Here is a 21,786-nt window from a genome sequence, read left to right as displayed (position 1 = left end):
GAAGAATAAAACAATTATAATTTATTTAAATTCTATCAAATTATTTACACAATACGCATTATACATAATCACACAAGGCTGCCTTCCATTAGAATACAGTATATGCTGTACTGTAATCTTGAAATTACGTAAACATAATTCATATCATGTAAAATTCACGAGGATTTAAATTGTATTATTTTACACACTTAACAAATAAAATGTGAACAAATAAAAATGTGTTCAATATAATAAAATTGCCTTCCCTGAAAGCAAATACAAACAAATTCACTGAAATCCACACAGGAAAATCAGGAAACAGGAAAAAATCCTATGTGATTGACAGTTAAAGAAGGAACCATTGACCAAATGGACCCTTATGGGTCTGTAACTCTGAGAGTGTGCACACATGGAACCAAATGGACCCTTACAGAACTGTTAACTCTGAGACACAAAGAAAAGAGTTTGTTAAATAGAGTTAAATTAAAGGAGCTATAGTCAACTTTTTCATTGTAGGGCCGACACTTTGTTTACATTGTAGGGCCGACACTTTGTTTACATCCTAGTCTACAGACTAGGATGTAAACAAAGTGTCGGCCCTACAATGGCCAAAATTATTATTTTATTATTATTTCACGCTTTTTGTGGTCATCTTTTAATTTAAACACATATATGAAGCTTATTTTTTTATAAAATATTTTCGAAACATAATCTTTATTTTAGCATCCGTTTTTCAAGAAAAAGTTGACTATAGCTCCTTTAAGGCTCAGGGGTTTATAGTGCATGGCTGTGTGCAGTAATGCATTGTTTCTTGAAGTGGGGTCAGGGATCAGCAAAATGCACCAAAAAAATATTTTAACAACTTTTTCATATTTTATACAAAATAAAAGCAGATAGAAAAGCTCACAGACAAGCTTGTTCATCTCCTATTTTTTGAACAGTTCTGAAAAAAAAAAATCTTGTCTTCTGAAGGTGTCCGTGGCCAAATATATAGCAATTTGGGGGTCCTTTGGGGCACGATAAAGTTCACTCGCAGGTCCAGATGTAGACCCTGCCCCAGGCGTCACCAGCCAACAGAGTAGCATGGCTCCTGCAAACAGACACACGAGCACATGCGTATTTGTGAATAATTCATTACAATAAGTATTCTCTGTAGTGTGACGGTGTTGCTTGCCTGTTCTTCGACAACAACGTTCTCTCCATGTTTTAACTTTTAGTGTTTTTTTTCCGTAAATCAACGGCCTACTTGATCATGGGTCCGCATCAATACGACGGGCCGGTATGCCGACAAACTAACCCTAACCCTAAACCTAACCTCAGTGACCGTGACGAGTAACTAACCTGCCGACGCTACTCGGAACAACGGACCTGCGGAACAATGAGCGGACCCCCTTGATCATAATACTACAGCGTCACACAAAAGCATCAAAAGTAGCAGATCCTTGAAAAAAATCTCAAACAAGTGCTACAGTACAGAATACAAATCATTTGCATAAAAACAATCAACCAATCAACCAAGCTAGGACTAAGTAAGTATAGGCTTTAAAAGCACTATTTTATACTTGGACCATTCTTGAATAGCTGATCTTACGACCTCTAGTTTGATCTCTTGTAGCTTGTAGATTAGGTTTTGAAAACTCATGTCATTGTTGACGATGTTGGCCTAAAATGGTATAGGGAAGGGTGTGGTTAAGCTTTAATATCAGTTACCTGTTAAGTCCATGTATTCTGTAGAGAGCTATAATGTGTTCAATATGTATGTATGTATAAAGTATTGTAGTACGTGGAGAAAGATAACATTTTTTAAATACATTTGAATGGTTTGTAAGTGTATTTACAATTCAGTCAATTCTGAACGTGACAAAAGCACAAATTCAACTTGACTATTTTATTTATTCATTCTTTGATCACTTTAGCTTTAATGAAAAAAAATACAAATAGTATCTTTAGGGTGGAAACCTCAAAGAAAGAAGCAGATCTACAAGCTCGAGAAAGGTTTCTGACACGACAGCAACGATATGTGTGAAACTGTGCGTGTGTTTGTGTGTAGGTCTGTGTGTGTGTGTGTGTGTGTGTGTGTGTGTGTGTGTGTGTGTGTGTGTGTGTGTGTGCGCGCGCGCGCGCGCGCGCGCGCGCGTGCGTGCGTGCGTGCGTGCGTGCGTGCGTGCGTGCGTGCGTGCGTGTGTGTGTGTGTGTGTGTGTGTGTGCGCTCTACCTGGACACGGCCAGTGCAGTGATGGCCGGGTTGGTCTTATAGCGCCGTCCAGACGAGGACTGACTTCGGTTCAGCTCTCGACACAGCACCAGACGTCTATCCCAGCGCCCGCCCTCCACTGCAGAGAAACCACACCATCCACCTCCATTATAGCAGTGTTTCTCAAACGTTCACATTTCAAGGTCTCCCCCTTAACTCTGACAGTGTACAAACGGAACCAAATGGACCCGAACGGGTCCATTTGGTTCTGTTTGTACACTGTCAGAGTTACAGACTTGTATGGGTCAATTTAGACCCCCATAAAGGAACCCACAGAGTCTCTGGAATCAACTTTGAGGACCACTGCATTATATCATGCCAATATGAACATTCTGTTGAAGCCCATGACTATAATGCATTATGAACATACCGGTACTCGGAATGAACCATTATGGTGATGATCAATAAGACATTTTTATTTTACTACATTTACTAAATGCATCAATACTGCAATGCATCAATACTTGTAGATCGGCTATTTTCAGAGTGCAGCACCCGAGCGCAACCCAACATAAAATGGCTTAGTTCTACTGGATCTCTTCTCCACTTGTCCCTCCCTAACATTTTTTGTCTAGTTTTTATTTGTTGATGAAATTGTCAAAATGTTTAGTCTTAGTTTTAGTCATCGTAGCTTAGTTTCTCATTCGTTCTAATTTAGTTTTCTTCAGTGAAAAAACTATTTTCTGTCTGCGTGCGTGTCTGTATGTAATCCGTGTATTTCGAGAACCGTTCGTCCCACCGGCTTCAGATTCGGCACGCGCGTTCCCCGCCATGGCGCGGAGTGCAGTGCCGGGCCTCAACCCGACCCGATGTGCGGTTTTCCGAAACCGGCGCAAAACGTTTGGAATCTCCTTATGCGGAGCTGATTGTTGACATCAGGTGTTCCGGAGGAAATCAGCGCAAGCGCTGACTCATTGTGACATCACATCATAAAAGGCTCTGACATCATGTACGACACATGAGTCAACAAAAAATCTCTGAGATGTCCATATATGGGCATAAAATGGATGCAGACAGACAGATACATATATCTCCATACATGGGTATAAATGGACACAGGCAAACAGATGGTCAAAGATCTCCATATATGGGCATAAATGGACACAGGCAAACAGATGGTCAAAACGGGTCCTATGACAACAGGTATAATGGGGTTTGCAAATAAGGGGGAACCGGCACTGTGTCTGCAACACAGTCGGAGGCACAGACAGATACAGAGATCTCCATAATGGGCATAAAGGGACACAGACAAACAGATACAGAGATCTCCATATATGGGCATAAAATGGATGCAGACAGACAGATACAGATATCTCCATATATGAGCATAAATGGACACAGGCAAACAGATGGTCAATACAGGTCCTACAGAGATTTCCATGGGCATAAAATGGACGCAGACAGACAGATAACTCCATATATGGGCATAAATGGACACAGGCAAACAAATGGTCAATTAAAGGGCGTGGCATTTATTCCCTATTTACATTGTTCCCGAGTTGGCCAGGTCGCCGACTAGACGCTGGGCGGCCGAGCTTCTAGTAGTTTTAATTGACAAAATCAACACTGCATGTGACTCAACCACCCTGGGAGAGTATTTTTTGCAGGTCTTTCAGTCCGAGTGTATAAAAAATGCACCTCGGTTAAGGTGGAGACGACCTCCCGTTGGTTTGACCAGGTTAACATTCACCAGGTTTGCATTCACCAGCTTTGGCAGGTTAGCATTTCACCAGGTTAGCATTCACCAGCGTTAGTTTTACTGAGGTTAGGGTTAAGGTTAGGTTTAGTTGTATCTCTGTCCCCCCGACTTTCGGCACCTCCGCGCAGCCAATCACAAGCTTCCGCTGCCTTAACCCAGTTGCTTTTTTGATACACTCGGACTGAAAGACCTGCTAAAAACACTCTCCCCAACGACCCTAGCATCCGTATTGAGGGGAAAAGCGAAAGCCTTCCATTATAATATCAGAAAACAGAAAAGATGGCCCAGACCGCTGGCCTAGCGGTCCGAGCACATAGGCTCTAATCTAACCTGACAGCGAGTTGCGGGTTTGAGTAACATTCCTGACAATCTTTGCCGCATGTCTTTCCCCATCTCTCTCTCCCGGCTTCCTGTTGTCCATCTCCACTGTAAACTATCAATTAAAGGCAGCAAAGGCACCCAAAATATATTTAAGAAAAAAAGAAAGAAAACAGAAAAGACACTAGCACAGAGCCCTGAGGGACTCCGGTCGGTCAACCGTGGTTAAGCGGTGGTGTTTAATGTTTATCTGTGGTCAGCCCCCCTGTTTAAAAGGAGGAAAGAATCCCTCCAACATAATACATCCCCTCCGCATGCCTCAGTGTTACGCAAAGACTTGTTCCCAATGTAATTTGCCAAGTGTAATACTCCTGTGAGGTGTCGCGAGGCTGTAACCAACGTATGCCAAATTGGATCTGGGTATTATTGCTTTCTAAATTACACACACACGCATGCACACACACACACAGACAAGCACTCGCATGCTCACGCTCACGCATACACAAACACACACACACACCAAGCACGCGCACGCACGCACACACTCACACGTCAGCAGAATTACTCATCAGTGTTTACTGCCTCTATGTTTAATAACTTTATAACAACATCATTCCTGCTAGGTCTTAATGCTAGCGAGGGATGTGGGGCCAAGCATTATAAACTTTCATCTGGAAATATCTTCCTCCGCGCCTCGCACCTCCTGTATGAGATGAGCACTTTTACGAATAATCACCACACACACACACACACACACACACACACACACACACACACACACACACACACACACACACACACACACACACACACACACACACACACACACACACACACACACACACACACACTTTAGAAATTAGAGGTTCTTTATCTATCGAGTATCGTCTCAGTTCCGGATGGAACCTCGTTATGTCCAAACTTTTCAGGGTTCAAATTAAAAAAGCAGCTAAAGTATCACAATATCAAATATCAAAACTAAACTATTTTTATTTTTAGTGAAGCGGTAGTACTGTATGATCAACTAGGGCGGTAAGAAAAGACACAAAAAGTTAAAATATGGAGTTTTCTGCCCTGGCAGCGATGTTAAGTTTGGGTATAAATAGCCGACCTACAGTACAAGTTAGCTTACATCGAATCACCACACTTATAAATCTACAAAAATGGTGCTAGGCAAATATTACACAACGGTAAACATGATGTGTCTCTGTTTCTTCTTTTAGTCTTTTGTTTAACTTCTACACAAAACCAAAATTCAAAATCTACATGACACTGATTTTAACATGCTGCCATCTTTTTAAACGTTCCTTTCTATTCCCTTCCCTACTTTTCCTACTCTTTTAAACTGCAACAGCAGTTTTCACCTGAATTCCCTTTTTACCCTGTTGTAGTGTTTCGCAATAAAGTTGATTCATCAAAGCTGGATCTATACCGAGTTGTGTGCCGGCGCTGGGCATCGAAAATAGCCAATCTACAAGCTCACGGCGCGTTGTACCGTGAGCTTGTAGATCGGATTTATGTCCAAAACTGTTACTTCTCAGGATTCAAATTCAAAGACAGCTAAAGTAGCAGATCTACAATCTTGAAACGCGTCGCTTCACACAGCATTTCAAGCTTGTAGATCTGCTGCTTTTGGTACTTTTGTGTGATCTAGAGGCGATCATTCACGAAAAAACACAAAACGTTCCAATATGGAGCCTGCCCGACAGCGACGATTTGCATGTGCCGTTGCGGGCGGCGCTGCGCGGCACCTCTTGACGCATTAAAAAGGACGGCTGCATTACCACGTCTCTCTGTCGGCGCCGGATGATCTCGCCCTGGAGACGCGGGCTCCTCCGGAGGGCCGGGTAATTGTGTTCTGGTGTACTCCGTCCTCCATATCTGTGTGAGAGAGAGCGACACAGAACGAGTGGCAAAAATCACACATAATTCAACATAATAAACACACACACACGCACGCACACGCGCGCGGACCACCAACTCAAGGTAATAATAAGATAATAATGATCCTATTTGTGGACGGAGTGTGTGGATTTGGCGAGGACGCGATCGCTGCCACCTGAGGCCCAATTTAGAGTTCGCAGCTCTGATTGCGAGAGAGGCAGCATATGCTTATGTTAATAATAACCCCAAAAAGTGCACGCGCAAGCACGGACGCACGCACGCGCAGACGCACACACACACACGCACGCTATACCATATGCCGTTATTAATGCATTGGTTGACATCCAAAATATCTGCAGTGCTTACACACCAGTATAATGACTGCCATATTTTTGAAACAATACAGTGCGCTGTAGCTCTCATTCTGAGTCATTATTCATATGGATTCAATTTAAAAGACAGACATTCCCCTCTCATCACGCTCTGTACATTTTTCTACCATTTTACATTCATGGACCCCTGGTTTGATATACACGCAGCCACAGACACCCCCCCCCATTCAATTTGTACCCCTTGGACCCCAATCTACACTGTAAAATCTTCAGTGTTCATTTAATCCATTAAGACTCGAGGCCAATTATACAAATGCCTTCTAAATCAGTGATTCTCCAACTTTCAAGATTTTTCTGAAAAGTAAAAATAATTGCAGATTATGAGCTCGCAACGCGGAATGAAGTGACGCGCTGTGAGCTTGTATGTCTGCAATTGCCCTTTTCTGGTTTTATTGGGTTAAGGATGTTTCACTTTCAAACATGTTTGGGGTCATTTTAACGTCTACTCAGGCTTGTGTGTTTCAACACAGACAGTTTTTAAGAGGCTAGATTCAGTACTTAGACATTTGATATTCATTTTATCAGACACGTCGGCCCCATCCAATGTAACTTCAAACTCCATTTTAACCGCGATGGATTTACTAAGACAATAATTTGATTACAGTAAATTTACCCCCATTTAGACCCTCCAGAAAAACGCGGGCAAAAATCCTTGATTATGCGGGCTAAAATCCTTGATTTTGCGGGCAAAAATCCTTGATTATGCGGTGAATTATGCAGGGTTTTTGTGTGAATTTATGCGATGACAATGCGAAATATGCGGGAACTTGTGAAAGTTGCGATTAAATGCGAAATTATGCGAAATATGCGGGAACTTAAAAAACATATTTATAGCCTACAGTATATATACATATTATAATAAAAATTGATAACTATTAATTAAAACACTTTAATATACAGTACACTGGCTATTTGGAAACACAAGCTCACAACATCACTAAGTAGTCATCAAAGTAGTCAAAACACGAATTTAAGGGTCCTTGAGTGAATTGAGAAATGCAAAACAGACTTTTGACTGCCTTTCATTATTTTCAAGGCAAAAAAGCAAACCTCTGTCAAATATCTGCAATTTAATTACCTTAATGGGCTACATCAAGGCAAAAATAATTACCTTATGGCCTATGTGATTGCTAAGGATACAGCTCACTGCTAAAGCAAAACTCTGGTTTATTTATGTGGTTTTGCTCTCTCTAAAGGGATTTAAGGTATTAAAATGGTATGCATTCAATTGCTGTTCCTATCCATCCATGGAATACTGCGTGCTACTTTTTTTCGGAGAGGTGCTCGTTTGCTTTGAACGGCAACGTTTCAAACGGAGAACAATGGAGACCTCAACACAAGTAGGATAAACTTTAATTTGTCGTTTCTTGAAGTTTGAGGACCGAGGAAGAGTGTGTTATTCTAGCGTCACGTTGGCGAGGGCCAACGCTCATACCGTATAGCCTACATTATGCCTGCATCTCTCTCTCTGTCTGCCTGCAGTTCTCACGGTGCAGCGTGCACGCAATCGCACGGCACACACACACACACACACACACACACACACACACACACACACACAGAGAGGAGCCACAGGTTTCACAGCGCATCATTGTTTTGCTTCTGTTTTGTGTCTGAACGTGATTGAACGGTGAAGCGACGACTTTATACTTTTATGCGAAAAAGTGCGGGGATTGTGAAATCAAGCGATGCCCGCATATTTCGCATATTTTCCGCGGAAATATGCTAAATATGCGGTGAATATGCGGGGATTGTGAAATCATGCGAGCCCCCGCATAATCAGCGGCATTTATTGATTATTGCGGGAAATTCTGCGATCGCATAATCACGTTTTTCTGGAGGGTGTACCCATTGATGGGTCCCCATCCAGAATCAATGGGGGTAAATTTACTATAATACCTTTTTATCTTAGGAATGCGACAAATACAAAAAAATATTATTGAACTCAAGTCTCCATGGCATAAGTTATCAATAGAAAAAAAGTCATTTTGGGGGTGAACTACTCCTTTAAGAACTACTTCCCCATGCAGACATAACATAACCCAAAGTATCTTGGACACACAGAATCAAACGCACCCGTACGACCCCGTCCCGGCAGCCGGTGACGATGACGTTCCTGGCGTCCCACTCGTGTTTCTGCGTGAACGCCGCGCACAGGATGTCTCCCAGCGGACCCCCGCCACAGGAGGAGGTGTCCGTCCGGGCCAGCAGCTGACCCTTCATGGTCCACAGGTAGAGGAGGGGTCCCGCGCACGACGCGATCTCACCCTGCATGGGGGGAGGGGGGGATCATGGGGTTAAAGTAAGGTTACTGTGCGCGCGCGCATCAAGTGCAGACACGTAGACAGACACGCAGGCACACGTGCACGCACACATGCACGCACACTCACTCACACAATGAAAACACAAAGGACGAGCACGCTGCCAGGAATGAATATCCTCCCCTTCCTCCAGCTGGGAGGTGAACGGGGGAATAACATATTATAATTTATATATTATATATGTGTGTGTGTGCGTGTGTGCGTGCGTGTGTGTGTGCATGCGTGCGTGTGAGTCAGAGAGAGAGAGAGAGAGAGTATTAGAAGAATTGCTGCTCTTTATTTTTATGCTTTCTTATTTAACCTGAGGAATATTACTTAGCTAGTTAAGATATTTATGTTATAAAATGAAGGGGTAGGACCTGATAAGTTGCACAAACTTCTTCCTACTCCTTTTTCAAATATGGACTATAATTTAAGGATGATGATGTTATGATAATTTTGGGCGCTGTTCTTAAAAAAAAAATCGAATTCTTCCTTTCTTCTTTGTCTTTTTTTACTATTTTAATATGTTCGAAATAAATGATATTCTACAAATGCCTTCTAAATCAGTAGTTCTCAGACTTTTTCGTGCCAAGGAACCCCAGAATGATATGCATTTGGCTGCAACAATTTGAAATGATTCAATGTTTTTTCAGCCACTTTCAAGATTTTTTTCAAAAAATGATCAACAATAGCAGATGTTCTACAAGCTTTTTTTTGAGAAGCACAGTTCTAAACCAAGGTTCCAAATTCCAAATGTTGCAGCAAAAATCTAAAATGACACAGATGTTTTTATTATTATTCTAACCTTTATTTGACCAGTGAAAACATTGAGACGTAGGTCTCCTTTTACAATAGAGAACAGGCCCAGAGGCGAATAGGTTACCCAGACAAACACACTGTAGGCAGGGGGACATTACTATACAAGCACAGCTAGAAGACTTACAGACTACCAATATTGCTCTCTTGGGTCAAATTAAATGTAAAGAATACAATGTATAAAACTATAAAATAAGATAAGTTAAAAGCAAATAAGTGATCTTTACTTTCTGTATGGTGTTTTTGGCAAAAAAAAGAGAGGACACCTCATTAGAACTGTGTCACGATTATGAAGTCTTACTTGACAATTAATTGTCAGCCAAATTATTGAGATTTATGTCGTTGAATACTGAAACATTATGAATGGCTTTTAGGCTTCTAAAGAAAAGTTGCACAGGGCAAATATGACGAATAACGTACATATTTAACGACTTTATACTTAAAAAGTCTACAAGGTCAAATTGAGCTTTGTGGAGCTTTTGTTTTGTCATTTCCACTATTTTCGAAAATGTTTGAAAACATATAAACATTTTTAACATGGGAAAATGATTATGCTAAAAAAGAATTGCTATCATCTCAAAGAATTGCGATTAGGCATATTATGTAATAATCGTGACTAAAACATACCTTTTTACACTGACTAAAACTAAATAAAAACTAAGCTGTGATTTCTAAAACTAAGACTAAATATAATTGACAATATCATCAACATAAAAACTAAACTAAAATGTTAGGGAGGGACGAGTGGAGAAGAGATCGAGTAGAACTAGTTATTTTTTCATTTGGTTGCACTCGGGTGTTTCGCTCTGAAAATAGCCGATCTACCACCTCACGTTGTGAGCTGGTAGATCAACTATTTTCAGCATGCAACCAAGGTGTAAAATCGGCCGTTTCGACACCATCAAGGCGTTCATTTTAGTCGACAATAGCAACTGTAGATTTAGTCGACTAAAACCTTATGATATTTAGTGGACTAAAACTAGACTAAAACTAAAACTTATCAGATGACTAAGTAAAAAACGACTAAAACTAAATGAAATTGTATTCAAAAGACAAGAAGATAACGATTATAAAACCAAATCAGAATTTGCTATCAACATTAACACTGCCGACACCTCATGGTACGGTATACCCAGACAGACTTACAGAGAGCTGGTTGATGGCCAGTGCGGTGACGGGGCTGAGGTGACCTGCCAGCTGGGTGACGTAGGCCAGCTCGTCCAGGTCCCACAGGATGCATGTGAGGTCCCCGGAGCCGCTGACGATGACACTGTGGACCTCCGACACCGCCAGGCACGTCACCGCCTCCGTGTGGCCGTACAGCGGCTGGACAGGTGAAATTATTGAAAATAGCAGACCTCCAAGCTCACAACGCGTCGCGCTGCGACGCGTTGTGAGCTTGGAGGTCGGCTATTTTCGGTGCCTGGTACCACACTGAACTAAGCATAATCAATTTCTTTCACCATAGTAAAAACTGCATTCATGGTCTGGAGAGGGCACTTTTTACAGATGGATAAAAGGGCAGGGGCTCAACCCCCCTTTGATGTCTATGTGTGCATGTGCCTGTGACATAGTGTGGTCTTAACCACTTTAATCGTTATTTTGGCTATTCAAAAATAGCAGATATACATGCTCATAGCGTGGCACACACGCGCTGTGAGCTTGTAGATCAGCTATTTTTGAAAAATCGTGAACGTTTGTGCAAATCTTTGAATATACTGTATATATATTTTTAAAGTGAACATTTGTCACTCAAATCTTTGCTTCTGGGGGTCCCTGGAACAACACATTTTGGGATGGGGGTCCACGGCCAAATATAGATAATTTGGGGGGCCCCTGACATGAAAATCTTAGTTTATCGTTGCTGTCGGGAAAGAAACCTCTTATCTCCGCATTTACCTCATTAAGACCCGAGGCCGACTCTACAAATGTCTTCAAAATCCTTCAAAGTTTTTTGAAAAATGTATTTTTTATTGTGGTTCTCAAACCTTTTCATGTCAAGGACACGCAGAATTATATGTATTTTATTTATTTCCATCTCAAAAAGTGTTGTTCCAGGTAACCACAAAATGGATTACGATTGAGAACTACCAACCAGAGCCCACAATTATATCAGTGAATATTCGACTCTGATGTACAGTGACGAATAGTGTTGTGATATAATAACACTCACCCGTCTAAGTTTCATGTGACAGAGCTTGTCCTTGCCGACCGCCACGTCCCACACACACACCACGCCGCTGGCTCCGGCCGTGACCAGGGTGCTGGGGTCGGGACAGGCCGCGCACAGCGTCTGACCCCAGTCACACGGACTCTCACACACAGCCACGGTCTGCAGGAGGTGGACACATGACAACATGACATCAGCGTTACAGCATGGATCAACACACCGCATGCTTCTTGCTTTGCACTAAGCACTTCATTCATTCCATTGGTGGAAAGTAACTACCGTATGTGCATTTAATTAAGTACTGTAGCCTACATAAGTACAATTTTGAGGTGTACTTTATAGGAGTATTTCCAATACTTTTACTCCACTACAACTCAGAATCAAATATTGTATTTGTACTCCACTACATTTATTTGAGAACTTTAGTTACTTTTGATTATTATTACAAAACATACATTAACCACAAACCCTATAGATTTTGTCCATTTGAAAATAGCAGATCGCCTAGCTCACAATGTGTCGCAATGTGACACATTGTGAGCCTGTAGATCTGCTATTTTCAATAGATTTTTAAAAGATCACAAGTGTTTTTTTTTTTTGTTTTTTTTTTTAAACAAATCTTCTCTTCTGGGGGATCCCAGACACAAAACAGTTTCAGAGGGGGCGGAGGGTCAAAAATGCAACCAAAAGGAACCACATGGACCCCCTTTTGCCGGGGTCCCATTTTGTACGCAACCCACCTTCTCTGTGGTGTAGTTCCCAAAGGTGCAGGAGTTGTCAGGAAAGCCCCAGGCAAAGTAGCAGCTGCAGAGCGGAGACAGGAGCAGCCTGTTCCTCTCCAGCACCAGCGTCTCCTTCTCCAGACACACCATCTGACCCACCGGGCCTTTGGGGATCTCTGCACCCACAAGGAACACAGGCTGTGACTGACTTACTGTGGTGTCAGGGAATTCTGGATCAATCAGTAATTGACGTGGCATTAGGAGTCAGAGACAATATCTTCACTGTCTTGTATCTACAAGTTTCAAATTTGTAAGTTTTTTCGTAAAGTAAAGCTCTGCTTCGTAACACAAGACTGACGCACAAGACTAGTGAAAATAGCTGATCTACAAGACTAGTGAAAATAGCTGATCTACAGGCACTTGGGATGGGATTATATGAAAATGTCATATCACCATTATTGTGACCAAAGAAATCGTGATTTACGATATTATCGTGATAATCAAAATATCCCCTACATCCATTATCCTGGGGCGGAACATTTGCCAAAAAATAGCGATCTACAAGCTCACAACGTGTCGCATTGCGATTTTTTGGCAAAGAGATTTTGTAGAGAGTGAAAAAAAAGACTGCATCAAGTATGTATATTATAAGTATGTTTTACCAATAGAGCAGGGGTATTCAGCTAAATTGTTCAGGGAGACAGAAACCCAAGGGGCTGGGGGCTGGACCAAAAAAGCATTTTTTTTATCATGAATTAAAAACAAAATTAAAAGATTTTTTTCAGTAAATTCATGAAGAAATAAAAGAAAAAGCTAAGAAATGCCATGAAACAAATAAGTAGTGAAAATAGCCGATCTACAAGCTCACAACGTGGTGTGAAGCGTCGCGTTGTCAGCTTGTAGATCTGCTGTTTTCACAAGTTTAGGTCCCGGGCAAACGTCTAGTCTCTTTTTTGGGTTTGCGAACCAATGCTCACTTGACTTCACTTGAATATGATGGAATATGATTGAGGATTACTGTGATTAATAGGTAAGCTACATTTCCTATTACACAAACCATACCTATAACCTATATACCTATATTTTTTTTCTTTTTTTTTTTGCCTCTAATGGCCACATGGAAGGTCTCTGCGGGCCGCATTTGGCCCGCGGGCCGTCAGTTGAATACCCATGCAATAGAGGGTTTAAATGATACTGGATATGGATATGCAGCTCGGCAAATACAAGGTGAATTGATCCCAGTGCATGACAGAGGACGATTTCACGATAAATTAAATCTCCACGATACGATTATCGTGAGTGTTTTTTTATCACGATAAAAAATAATATCGCTTATCGTCTCATCCCTAACAAGCATAGATCGGCTATTTTCACAATTCTAAATCATTTTTAAAATGATAAATACAAAACGAAAGGTTTTGGACATACAAGGTTTCCACCCGACAACGGACAATGACAATATTCAAGGTGGTGATGGTTATGCGGTGCGGTATGTACATGATATCATGGGGAGAAGTACGTTAGATAGGCTGACACAAAACCAATGGCTTGGCAGGAGACATCTTGGCTCCTTCAGGCTGCCAAATATCATGTCATATCATAATGTTCAGCAGGTTTTCATACTAATTCTTCCTCAGTGAAGAAGAAGTTTGTTTGTAACTCGTCACTTTAAAAAAAAAGAAAGAAGTTGTGCTGTTAAAACACGATTAAATGTGAGCAGAGGGGGGGAAAAAAGAACACACATTTGAGAGTGACCTCATTCTTTCTGCCTGTGGTCTATACCTGAATAAAACTTGCTCAAATAAAGGTAATTGCTCTTCAAATCCATCACATTAAAGAGTTCGGTGGCTCGGCGTAAAACTTGTACTGGATATCATTAGATTGACCACAGAAAACTGGGCAATTAAACAGCAAAATCCCAGGTTACATCACAGCCAGGCTTAGGCCTCAGGGGTGTATGTGTTTGTGGGTGTGTGTGTGTGTGTGTCCTGGACAGTGCAAAGTGTGTGTGTGTGTGTGTGTGCGTGTGTGTGTGTGTGTGTGTGTGTGTGTGTGCGTGTGTGTGGGGCACACGCACGTACAAGTTTGTCTGGCTGTAATTGTGGCTGTAATTGATCTATTCATGCAGGAACAGGCAGAAGTCATTATATCCCATTGCCAGCTTTGCCACTAAAAAAACTAAAGTCCCCAGAAAGGGGAAAGGCACTGTTGCGGCGTCGTTGCATATTAGTGCGAGAACAACCCTCCCCTCTATTCATCTCTATCTCCTTATTGATCTGATCAGACACTCTGAGATTTAATATGAAATGTAATATGCAGGAATCCCCTCTCTGAGCATTCGCGCCGTTTTCATCTCGTCTCGCTCAGTAGCCTTCAGGGATATTCAGATTATTAAGTAGGGCTCGGTGTAACAGTCATCTCCATATTGTAGCTTCTAACGGATCGCATGCATCCCCCCCCCCCAGCATCACAGTGTAAATTAATCTATGGACGGAGCCAGCCTCTTCCAATGGCTCCCAGTGGACTCTGGATATAATAACCGACATCAAACGGTGGGAAAATAAAATAATGGAGGAGCAATGTTAAAATGGTACGGAATGAAACTATGACTGTAATGGATTCAATTGAGGTCTCTCTGAAAATGCAACACTGAATCAGCTTTTGGGAAAATCCATTGCATGGATTAATGTTGTTGTTTTTTTTGCGATCCAAAAAGTTCAGGCACAAAAAAGTGTTAAAAGAACAACAAAATGAAAAACAGTACAATAAATGTACTAAAGAAACCTAATTACAATACACACTGGTCACACAGTACTGTCTGGCCAACTCTGATTTGTATTGCTTAGTTGTGACAGTTTTTGTCTCCTGAAAGGCACAGACAAACATCACACTTGTGGCAGAGTATGACGGTGAACCCTGAACAGCCAACAACTATTCCTGCAGCGCCCTTTCTGTGTCTTCATTGGAAGTGTTCAACTTGGTCCTTGTGCACATCTGATGGCCGGAGCGAAAAGAATTATTTGATTTTCAAGCGAGAAAAATAATCAGATTAATAATTGAACCCAGCGGTCCCGTAAGGAGGCGTGGTCAGGTAGGACATGCGATTGGAAATGGAATAAATTGCTGCTTTGGACCAAACAACGGCTGGACCTCTCTGGAAGCTTCCAAAGAGATACTTTTAAAGGTAGGAAAGTTGTTTTTCACAGAAATTCTCCTTTAATGACTGACTACCTCGTGCGAGACGAGTCTACTCCATACTAGGGCTGCGAATCTTTGGGTATCCCACGATTCGATTCAGAATCGATTCTTGGTGTCACGATTCACGATTCTTTCAAATCCAAACGATTCGAATTCAGAAACGATTATTTTCCGATAAAAAAAAAAAATCTCAATTCAAAACGATTCTCTATTCAAAATGATTCTCTATTCAATTCATATCAGGATCTACTCCAGTCTGCTGGCATGAAAGCAGAGTACATTTACATAGATTTTATAATTGTAAAAGTTCAACTTATTGCAATAATGTAAACAAACAAAGGTAAATCCAAGACAGCATGTTTGATTTATTCATGCTTGCACACATTCTTTTAACTTGTACAAACACAGCATAATATCTAATAAATTATCGTAATAAAAAATGCATAATAAAAAACCATAAAATAAAAATCGTAATATCTAATAAATAATAATTAATAAAAAAACGATTTTGGGAAAATGAGAATCGATTCTGAATCTTACCACGATAGAAACACGATTCGAATTCAAATAGATTTTTTCCTGCACCCCTACTCCATACAGTAAGGACCTGGTCTTTTGAAGTCTTCCCAATTGTTCAAACGGTCGATGCTATTTCGACCACACGATAGGGTGGCTATTAGCTTGGAGTAAGCACAGCGACTATAGGGCACATCATCACGCCACTCAAATGATCCGCGTGTGGGGGGGTCCGAGGCTGAAATACCCAGGAATCTCATACACAAGCCCACATACACATCCTCATTGGGAATCACTTTGACATGCTTGGAAGCCGCCACAAGCTTCCTGGGCAGGTCCGAGGACAAAACGTAGCCCAGTCCCAGCGCAAATCGTGGGAAATGAGATTCCGGGTACACATCAACGGGTAGGTAATGTTTGCTGTTTGGGTTTCTGATGGGTCTCCCGGTTTTCACAAAGCCGGTCTGGTAGTTTACCTCGGGAGCCCCCCGCAGCAGGCCCACCAAGTTGGGCAGGTTAAGGAACAAGTCCGAGTCCACCTTCATGACGTAGGAAGCGTTGGCGCAGCGGGATTCCAGCCATTCCAACATCACCATGGTCTTCACCGTCAGGTTGAAGTAGGAATCCACAAAGTCTGCCTGCAGCAGGTCGTGGTGCTCGCCGCTCTCCTCCAGCACGTCCCGCTGGACCCCCTCGGCCCCGTCCCCCGTTGGCAGGCCCAGCAGGAAGAACAGGCTCAGTGTCTGGCCCCGCACGGGCCGCCGGGTCTGGCTCCCCCACGTGGCGCGGATGGCATCGCGGTCGGCCCTGTTGCGCGGGTGCACCGGGACAATCAGGACCGCGTAGGGGTTCCGCAGTCGACACTCCCCCGGCTCATCCACCAGGAAGGTGTAATCGTGGGGATAGGCCATGTATGGTGGTTTCTTGTCTCCTCCTGTATCTCCTCCAGATGGCGTGAGGCCTCCTCCTGTATCTCCTCCTGATGGCGTGAGGCCTCCTCCTGTATCTCCTCCTGATGGCGTGAGGCCTCCTCCTGTATCTCCTCCTGATGGCGTGAGGCCTCCTCCTGTATCTCCTCCTGATGGCGTGAGGCCTCCTCCTGTATCTCCTCCTGATGGCGTGCCTGGGCCGTCTTCATGGAATTTCACGTAGCAGTAAAAGGTCAAAACCACCATCGCCACCATTATGATGATAGAAGCCGACACAGCAAGTGAAAGACGGGTTTTCCTTCTCTCGGTCGAGCTAACTTCTCCTCCTTGATCCCGGTCTTGGGTTTGCTCCATGACAAAGACCTCGACTGGTCACGTGGAGCCAGCCAAGGCACTACCAGCTACAGAACGCAAACTGACAAGTGGTTCAGTGGTTCACAAGAGATGGCGTTATAGTAGCAGAGGCTTTAAGAGGATGTGAACAGGTCTCAATATTAGAAGATCTCTTGAAAATTGAATCTTGCGGGAGTCACTGGCATCCATGTGGTATCAACGATAGATCTGGTTCTGTAACTGCCCCTCTCATGGCCCTTATATATTGAATGCCTCAATATTATGACATCACCCTTTACGTTTATATCAGGTCACACTTGAGAGCAGTGATGGCTGAGTGGTTAGTGTCCATACCTAGGACTCCAGAGGTCCCAGAGGTCGCAGGTACGATTCCCCGCCCCAGCTATCACTGCTCCCCTCGCGCTCCTTGTGGGCAGCACTGGGTTCAGCTGGGTTAAGCTGAAAAAAGCAGCTGGGTTGGGCTGCGATATCTGAATTTCCCTCACGGGAGGAGTAGGTAACTATTATTATTACACTTATTGATGGTGACGTCACTTACTTTCAAACTTTCTTTTCACTAGATAACCTTTTCCGCTGCCATTGGAAATTGATGGAATCAATGGGAATGGGAATCAATAGGGAATCAATGGGAGTGGGAATCAATTGGTCGAGCTTCACATGACGGTTAGCTTACTGTAGAATATAGTCAGCAACCGTCAGCAACCACACTTTCTAGTTATTATTATGTTAGTATTGTGTTCCTGAGCGTCTGGAAAAGCTGTTCTTGACTTTAAAGCTACAATATGGGGCTTATTTTAATGCATAAAATGTTACTATAATCAATCCGTATGGCTACTTGGTTAGAGTATGTTATTACAATATACTGTAGTACATCATGATCTGCAGCTGTTGGAGGTGCTCTCCCTACTCCTCCTTGACACAAAGGTACGGGTGTAGCTTAGTCTGGTAGGATTCACCTTGAAACATGGGCTGCATATTGTTGTAGTGTTTTTTTTGAAGGTTTGCACAGGGCTCTACTTCCTGTATTGTCCCAGCTCAGATTCTGAGCCTGGGACAACTTCCTGCCCCGGAATATCATAGTTTTGGCCCAGAGGTTCTTCTTGCCCCCCTAGTGGCGAGAAAAAGAACCTCTGGGAACTCAGATTGGTTGTAGCTTTACCTTTGAACAGCTGACCACTGGGCTTGACTTTATCCAGTCTAAAGAAGAAGGGAACAGGAGGTGAAGAGCTGTCCTTCTTGGAGCCACTGCGAGGTGGGTGGGGCTTGGTGAAGAGCTGTGGGACAAGTGACCATTCACAATCATTCTCTATCCTGATTGGACAAAATTGGTATCCCGACCTGAACATTTATTTTACTGTTTAATAAAGAGCTGGAGAGGACATGGAGTTACTGAACATTCTCAAGGGCATAGTGTGGAGATTTACAAAAATATTTATATCAATTATTCTAAGCCTAGAATCAAATGACCATGAAACCTTTGATTCTGTGAAATAATAAGGATATTATATAAAAGGAAATAAAGGAATCATGGCACCGCATCTTTAAAGATAATGTTCACATACAAACAACGCGCCGCGTTGTGAAGTTGTAGATCGGATATTTTCACTAGTTCTTAAACATTTGTTTTCTGATTCATGTAATTTCTTTGATATTTCTTTTATTTCTTTATGAAATTACTGAAAAGAAATATCGAATTTGTCGTTTTTGAAATAATAATAATAATTCAAAACAAATGCAGGAAACCAAAAATGAAGGTACCCATAAAAATGGGTCCGTGACCCAAATGGGTCCCGGCCCACTTTTTCAGAAGCATTAACTCATACATATCGTCACTGTCGGCAGAAACCTTGTATCTCCAAGTTTAGAATTTGCACTTTTCGTAAAGGCGGTGCGAGGTGTTGTCTGCTTGTAGATCTGCTATTTTCACTAGTTTAAATGTAGGTTAAGTGATTTCATTTAATTCAAATAATAACAAAATGTTTTTTATTTACTATCAGAGTTTGGTCCATGTTTGGACTTCAGCCTTATCTCCTGTGAGCAGTTTCAGTTCAGTTTTCAAAACTGTTAGGTGACAAGTTTTCCTCCTATCAGGATAGAGTGGGGCCTTCCACCAATCATGGTCGAGTGGGGGCGGGCCTTACGCACACCATGGCCCACCCCCACTTGGTCATGATTGGAGGAAGGCCCCTGCCCGTCACCTACGTGAAAACTGAAACTGAAACTTAAGTGAAATCACTTACCCTACCTTTAAATCATTTTTAAAATGATTTTATGTAAAACGGTTTTGGACGCCGGTTTTCCACCTGACAACAGCGATACGTACCTGCTTTGGAACCTGGCCAAAGTTGCTGACGTATCCCAGGATGGTGCTCCTGATGAGGGGGTCGGTGGGGCCGTCGTGCGCCCCTCGGTGCTTCTGTGCGTAGAAGTACGGGTGGAAGGTGTTGGCGCTCTCCACCGCTGCCGCCCCCTGCTGGCGGTGGCCGAAGATCAGGTCGATCCACTGGTGGAGGTGGGAGCTCACATAGTCACTCTCCAGAGCCTGAGGAGCACAGCACGCACGCAACGCACGCACGCACGCAACGTACGCACACACACACACACACGCACGCACAAACATTTAACTTTTTTGTTGTTGTAAATCAGGGGTCTTCAACGTTTTCAGGACAAGGACCCCTAGGTTGAGAGAGAGATGAAGCAGGGACCCCCACAACCTTTTCGTAGATTCCCTATAGTTTTCATTGTTTGACAGCATAATAATCAGTGTATTTTGGATTCATGTCAATTTGTGTTTTCAGATATTTAACCACTTGAACCGTCAATACTTAATAAACTTGACCTTTCACTCTGTACTTAGTCTGCTCTTTTGCCCCTCTACACCAAATCTATTTTCCGAAAATAGCCGATCTACAAGCTCACAACGCCTCGCAGCGCGAGGCGTTGTGAGCTTGTAGATCTGCTATTTTTGGCTAAAGTTCTCAGAATATAGACGCTAGGGTTCAAATCATTAATATAAAAAAAGGAGAAAAAAGGTTTCTATCACACAAAGATTTGGAGGACCCCCTGCAGTAACTCTGAGGACCTCCTAGGGGTCCCGGACCCCCTGTTGAAGACCCCTGTTGTAAATTAACACCCCTACTTGATCATATACAGCGGTCACACAAAAGCATCGAAAGTAGCAGATCCACAAGCTTGAAACGTGAAAGCTTGAAACGCGTTTTGAGCTTGTGCTTCTGTTACTTTTGCGTTCAATTTTGTTTTTATGAGAATGTACAGTTTTGGACAGGTTTGTACAGTAGTTGCACACACGTTGAGTAGGTGACAAATCAAGTCTTTGAATCTTTGAAAGACTCTTTGATTGTTTCTTGTATAGGCACATTTCTCCTCTTTTAAAATGATTCATTAAACCACTTTCAACCCGCTATCCGTATTTTGGGCATGCTAAGCAAACGTTTTCCCAAAGTTTCACATTTTAATCATTTATTTTTTTAAACCAAAAGTAGCGCAAATAGCAGATGCAATGCAACTTGTCAATCAGAATTTTGGTGCAATAAACTTGCGTGCAACTACAGTATGTATGAATCCAGCCCCGCCTAATATTGTAAATCTACTGTACACCTGCATTGTTCACGCTGTTAAAATGCAGTGTGCATCATTATTATTTAGAGATACACAAACCATCGCTCAAACTGCTAATACGAGAGCTAAGCAGCGCGGAAGAAACTTGTTCCAAGCGCACAACCAATCGAGTTTACTCCGCTTGCTTCGGTGATTTCCTTCAAAAAAGTCCATTTCAAAAGTGCAAGGGTGTTGTTACACACGTTTATGAGCTTATTCTCCATGTTCGAATTAAAGAATAATTTGGGTGCAATTAGCTGGAGATTGGTTTTGGAACAGTAAGTGGAGCCAAAGTGGGCATTATGACCAGCAGTGTCCCCCCTTAAACCCAATCTTTAATAACTCCCACCTGGAATAACAGTAAAAAAAACAAGAAAAAAAGAAAAAACATATTCCGGTCTCATAACAGGGGAAATATTGTCCTGAGTTAATTTGTGCATGGAAGAAGGTGGGGGGAGTGGGGGACACACAACAATCTGCTAAAATAGCTAATTTTGCGAGAATGGTGGGCGATATGAGTAGTTCAGTAGATTACAGACTGATAAGCTCACATGCCCCCAGGCCAGCAAACGATAGGCTGTGATGTAGAGAGAGAAGATAGTAGCGAACATAAAACACTAATCATCTCACACAC

The 21,786-nt window shown here is 42.5% G+C and overlaps 2 protein-coding genes across 2 annotated transcripts in view; both read right to left on the bottom strand.

The window, feature by feature from the left end:
• Positions 1-816: 816 nt before the first annotated feature.
• wdfy4 (WDFY family member 4) overlaps positions 817-21,786 on the bottom strand; it is a gene marked incomplete at its 5' end in the record, with an annotated part of 162,889 nt that continues 141,919 nt past the window's right edge. Inside the window, 9 exons of the mRNA XM_080740791.1 lie at positions 817-1,069; positions 2,195-2,312; positions 6,035-6,131; positions 8,603-8,794; positions 10,792-10,971; positions 11,819-11,977; positions 12,556-12,713; positions 18,694-18,808; positions 19,858-20,076. Of these exons, the coding sequence (XP_080596917.1) occupies positions 1,006-1,069; positions 2,195-2,312; positions 6,035-6,131; positions 8,603-8,794; positions 10,792-10,971; positions 11,819-11,977; positions 12,556-12,713; positions 18,694-18,808; positions 19,858-20,076 (1,302 nt within the window). The 3' untranslated portion in view covers positions 817-1,005. The remainder of the gene's footprint in view (positions 1,070-2,194; positions 2,313-6,034; positions 6,132-8,602; positions 8,795-10,791; positions 10,972-11,818; positions 11,978-12,555; positions 12,714-18,693; positions 18,809-19,857; positions 20,077-21,786) is intronic.
• Positions 15,380-17,435, bottom strand: LOC308296706 (beta-1,3-galactosyltransferase 1-like; the record flags this gene model as incomplete). Its single annotated transcript, XM_080740034.1, has 2 exons — positions 15,380-15,402; positions 16,499-17,435. 2 exons carry the CDS (start codon positions 17,433-17,435, stop codon positions 15,380-15,382), a joined length of 960 nt encoding a protein of 319 aa, XP_080596160.1.

This window comes from Nannobrachium achirus (assembly GCF_963921795.1).
Source record: "Nannobrachium achirus genome assembly, chromosome: 13".
Lineage (NCBI taxonomy): Eukaryota > Metazoa > Chordata > Actinopteri > Myctophiformes > Myctophidae > Nannobrachium > Nannobrachium achirus.
The sequence above is the reverse complement of the archived record's forward strand: the minus strand, read 5'-3'. Positions and strand labels throughout refer to the sequence as shown.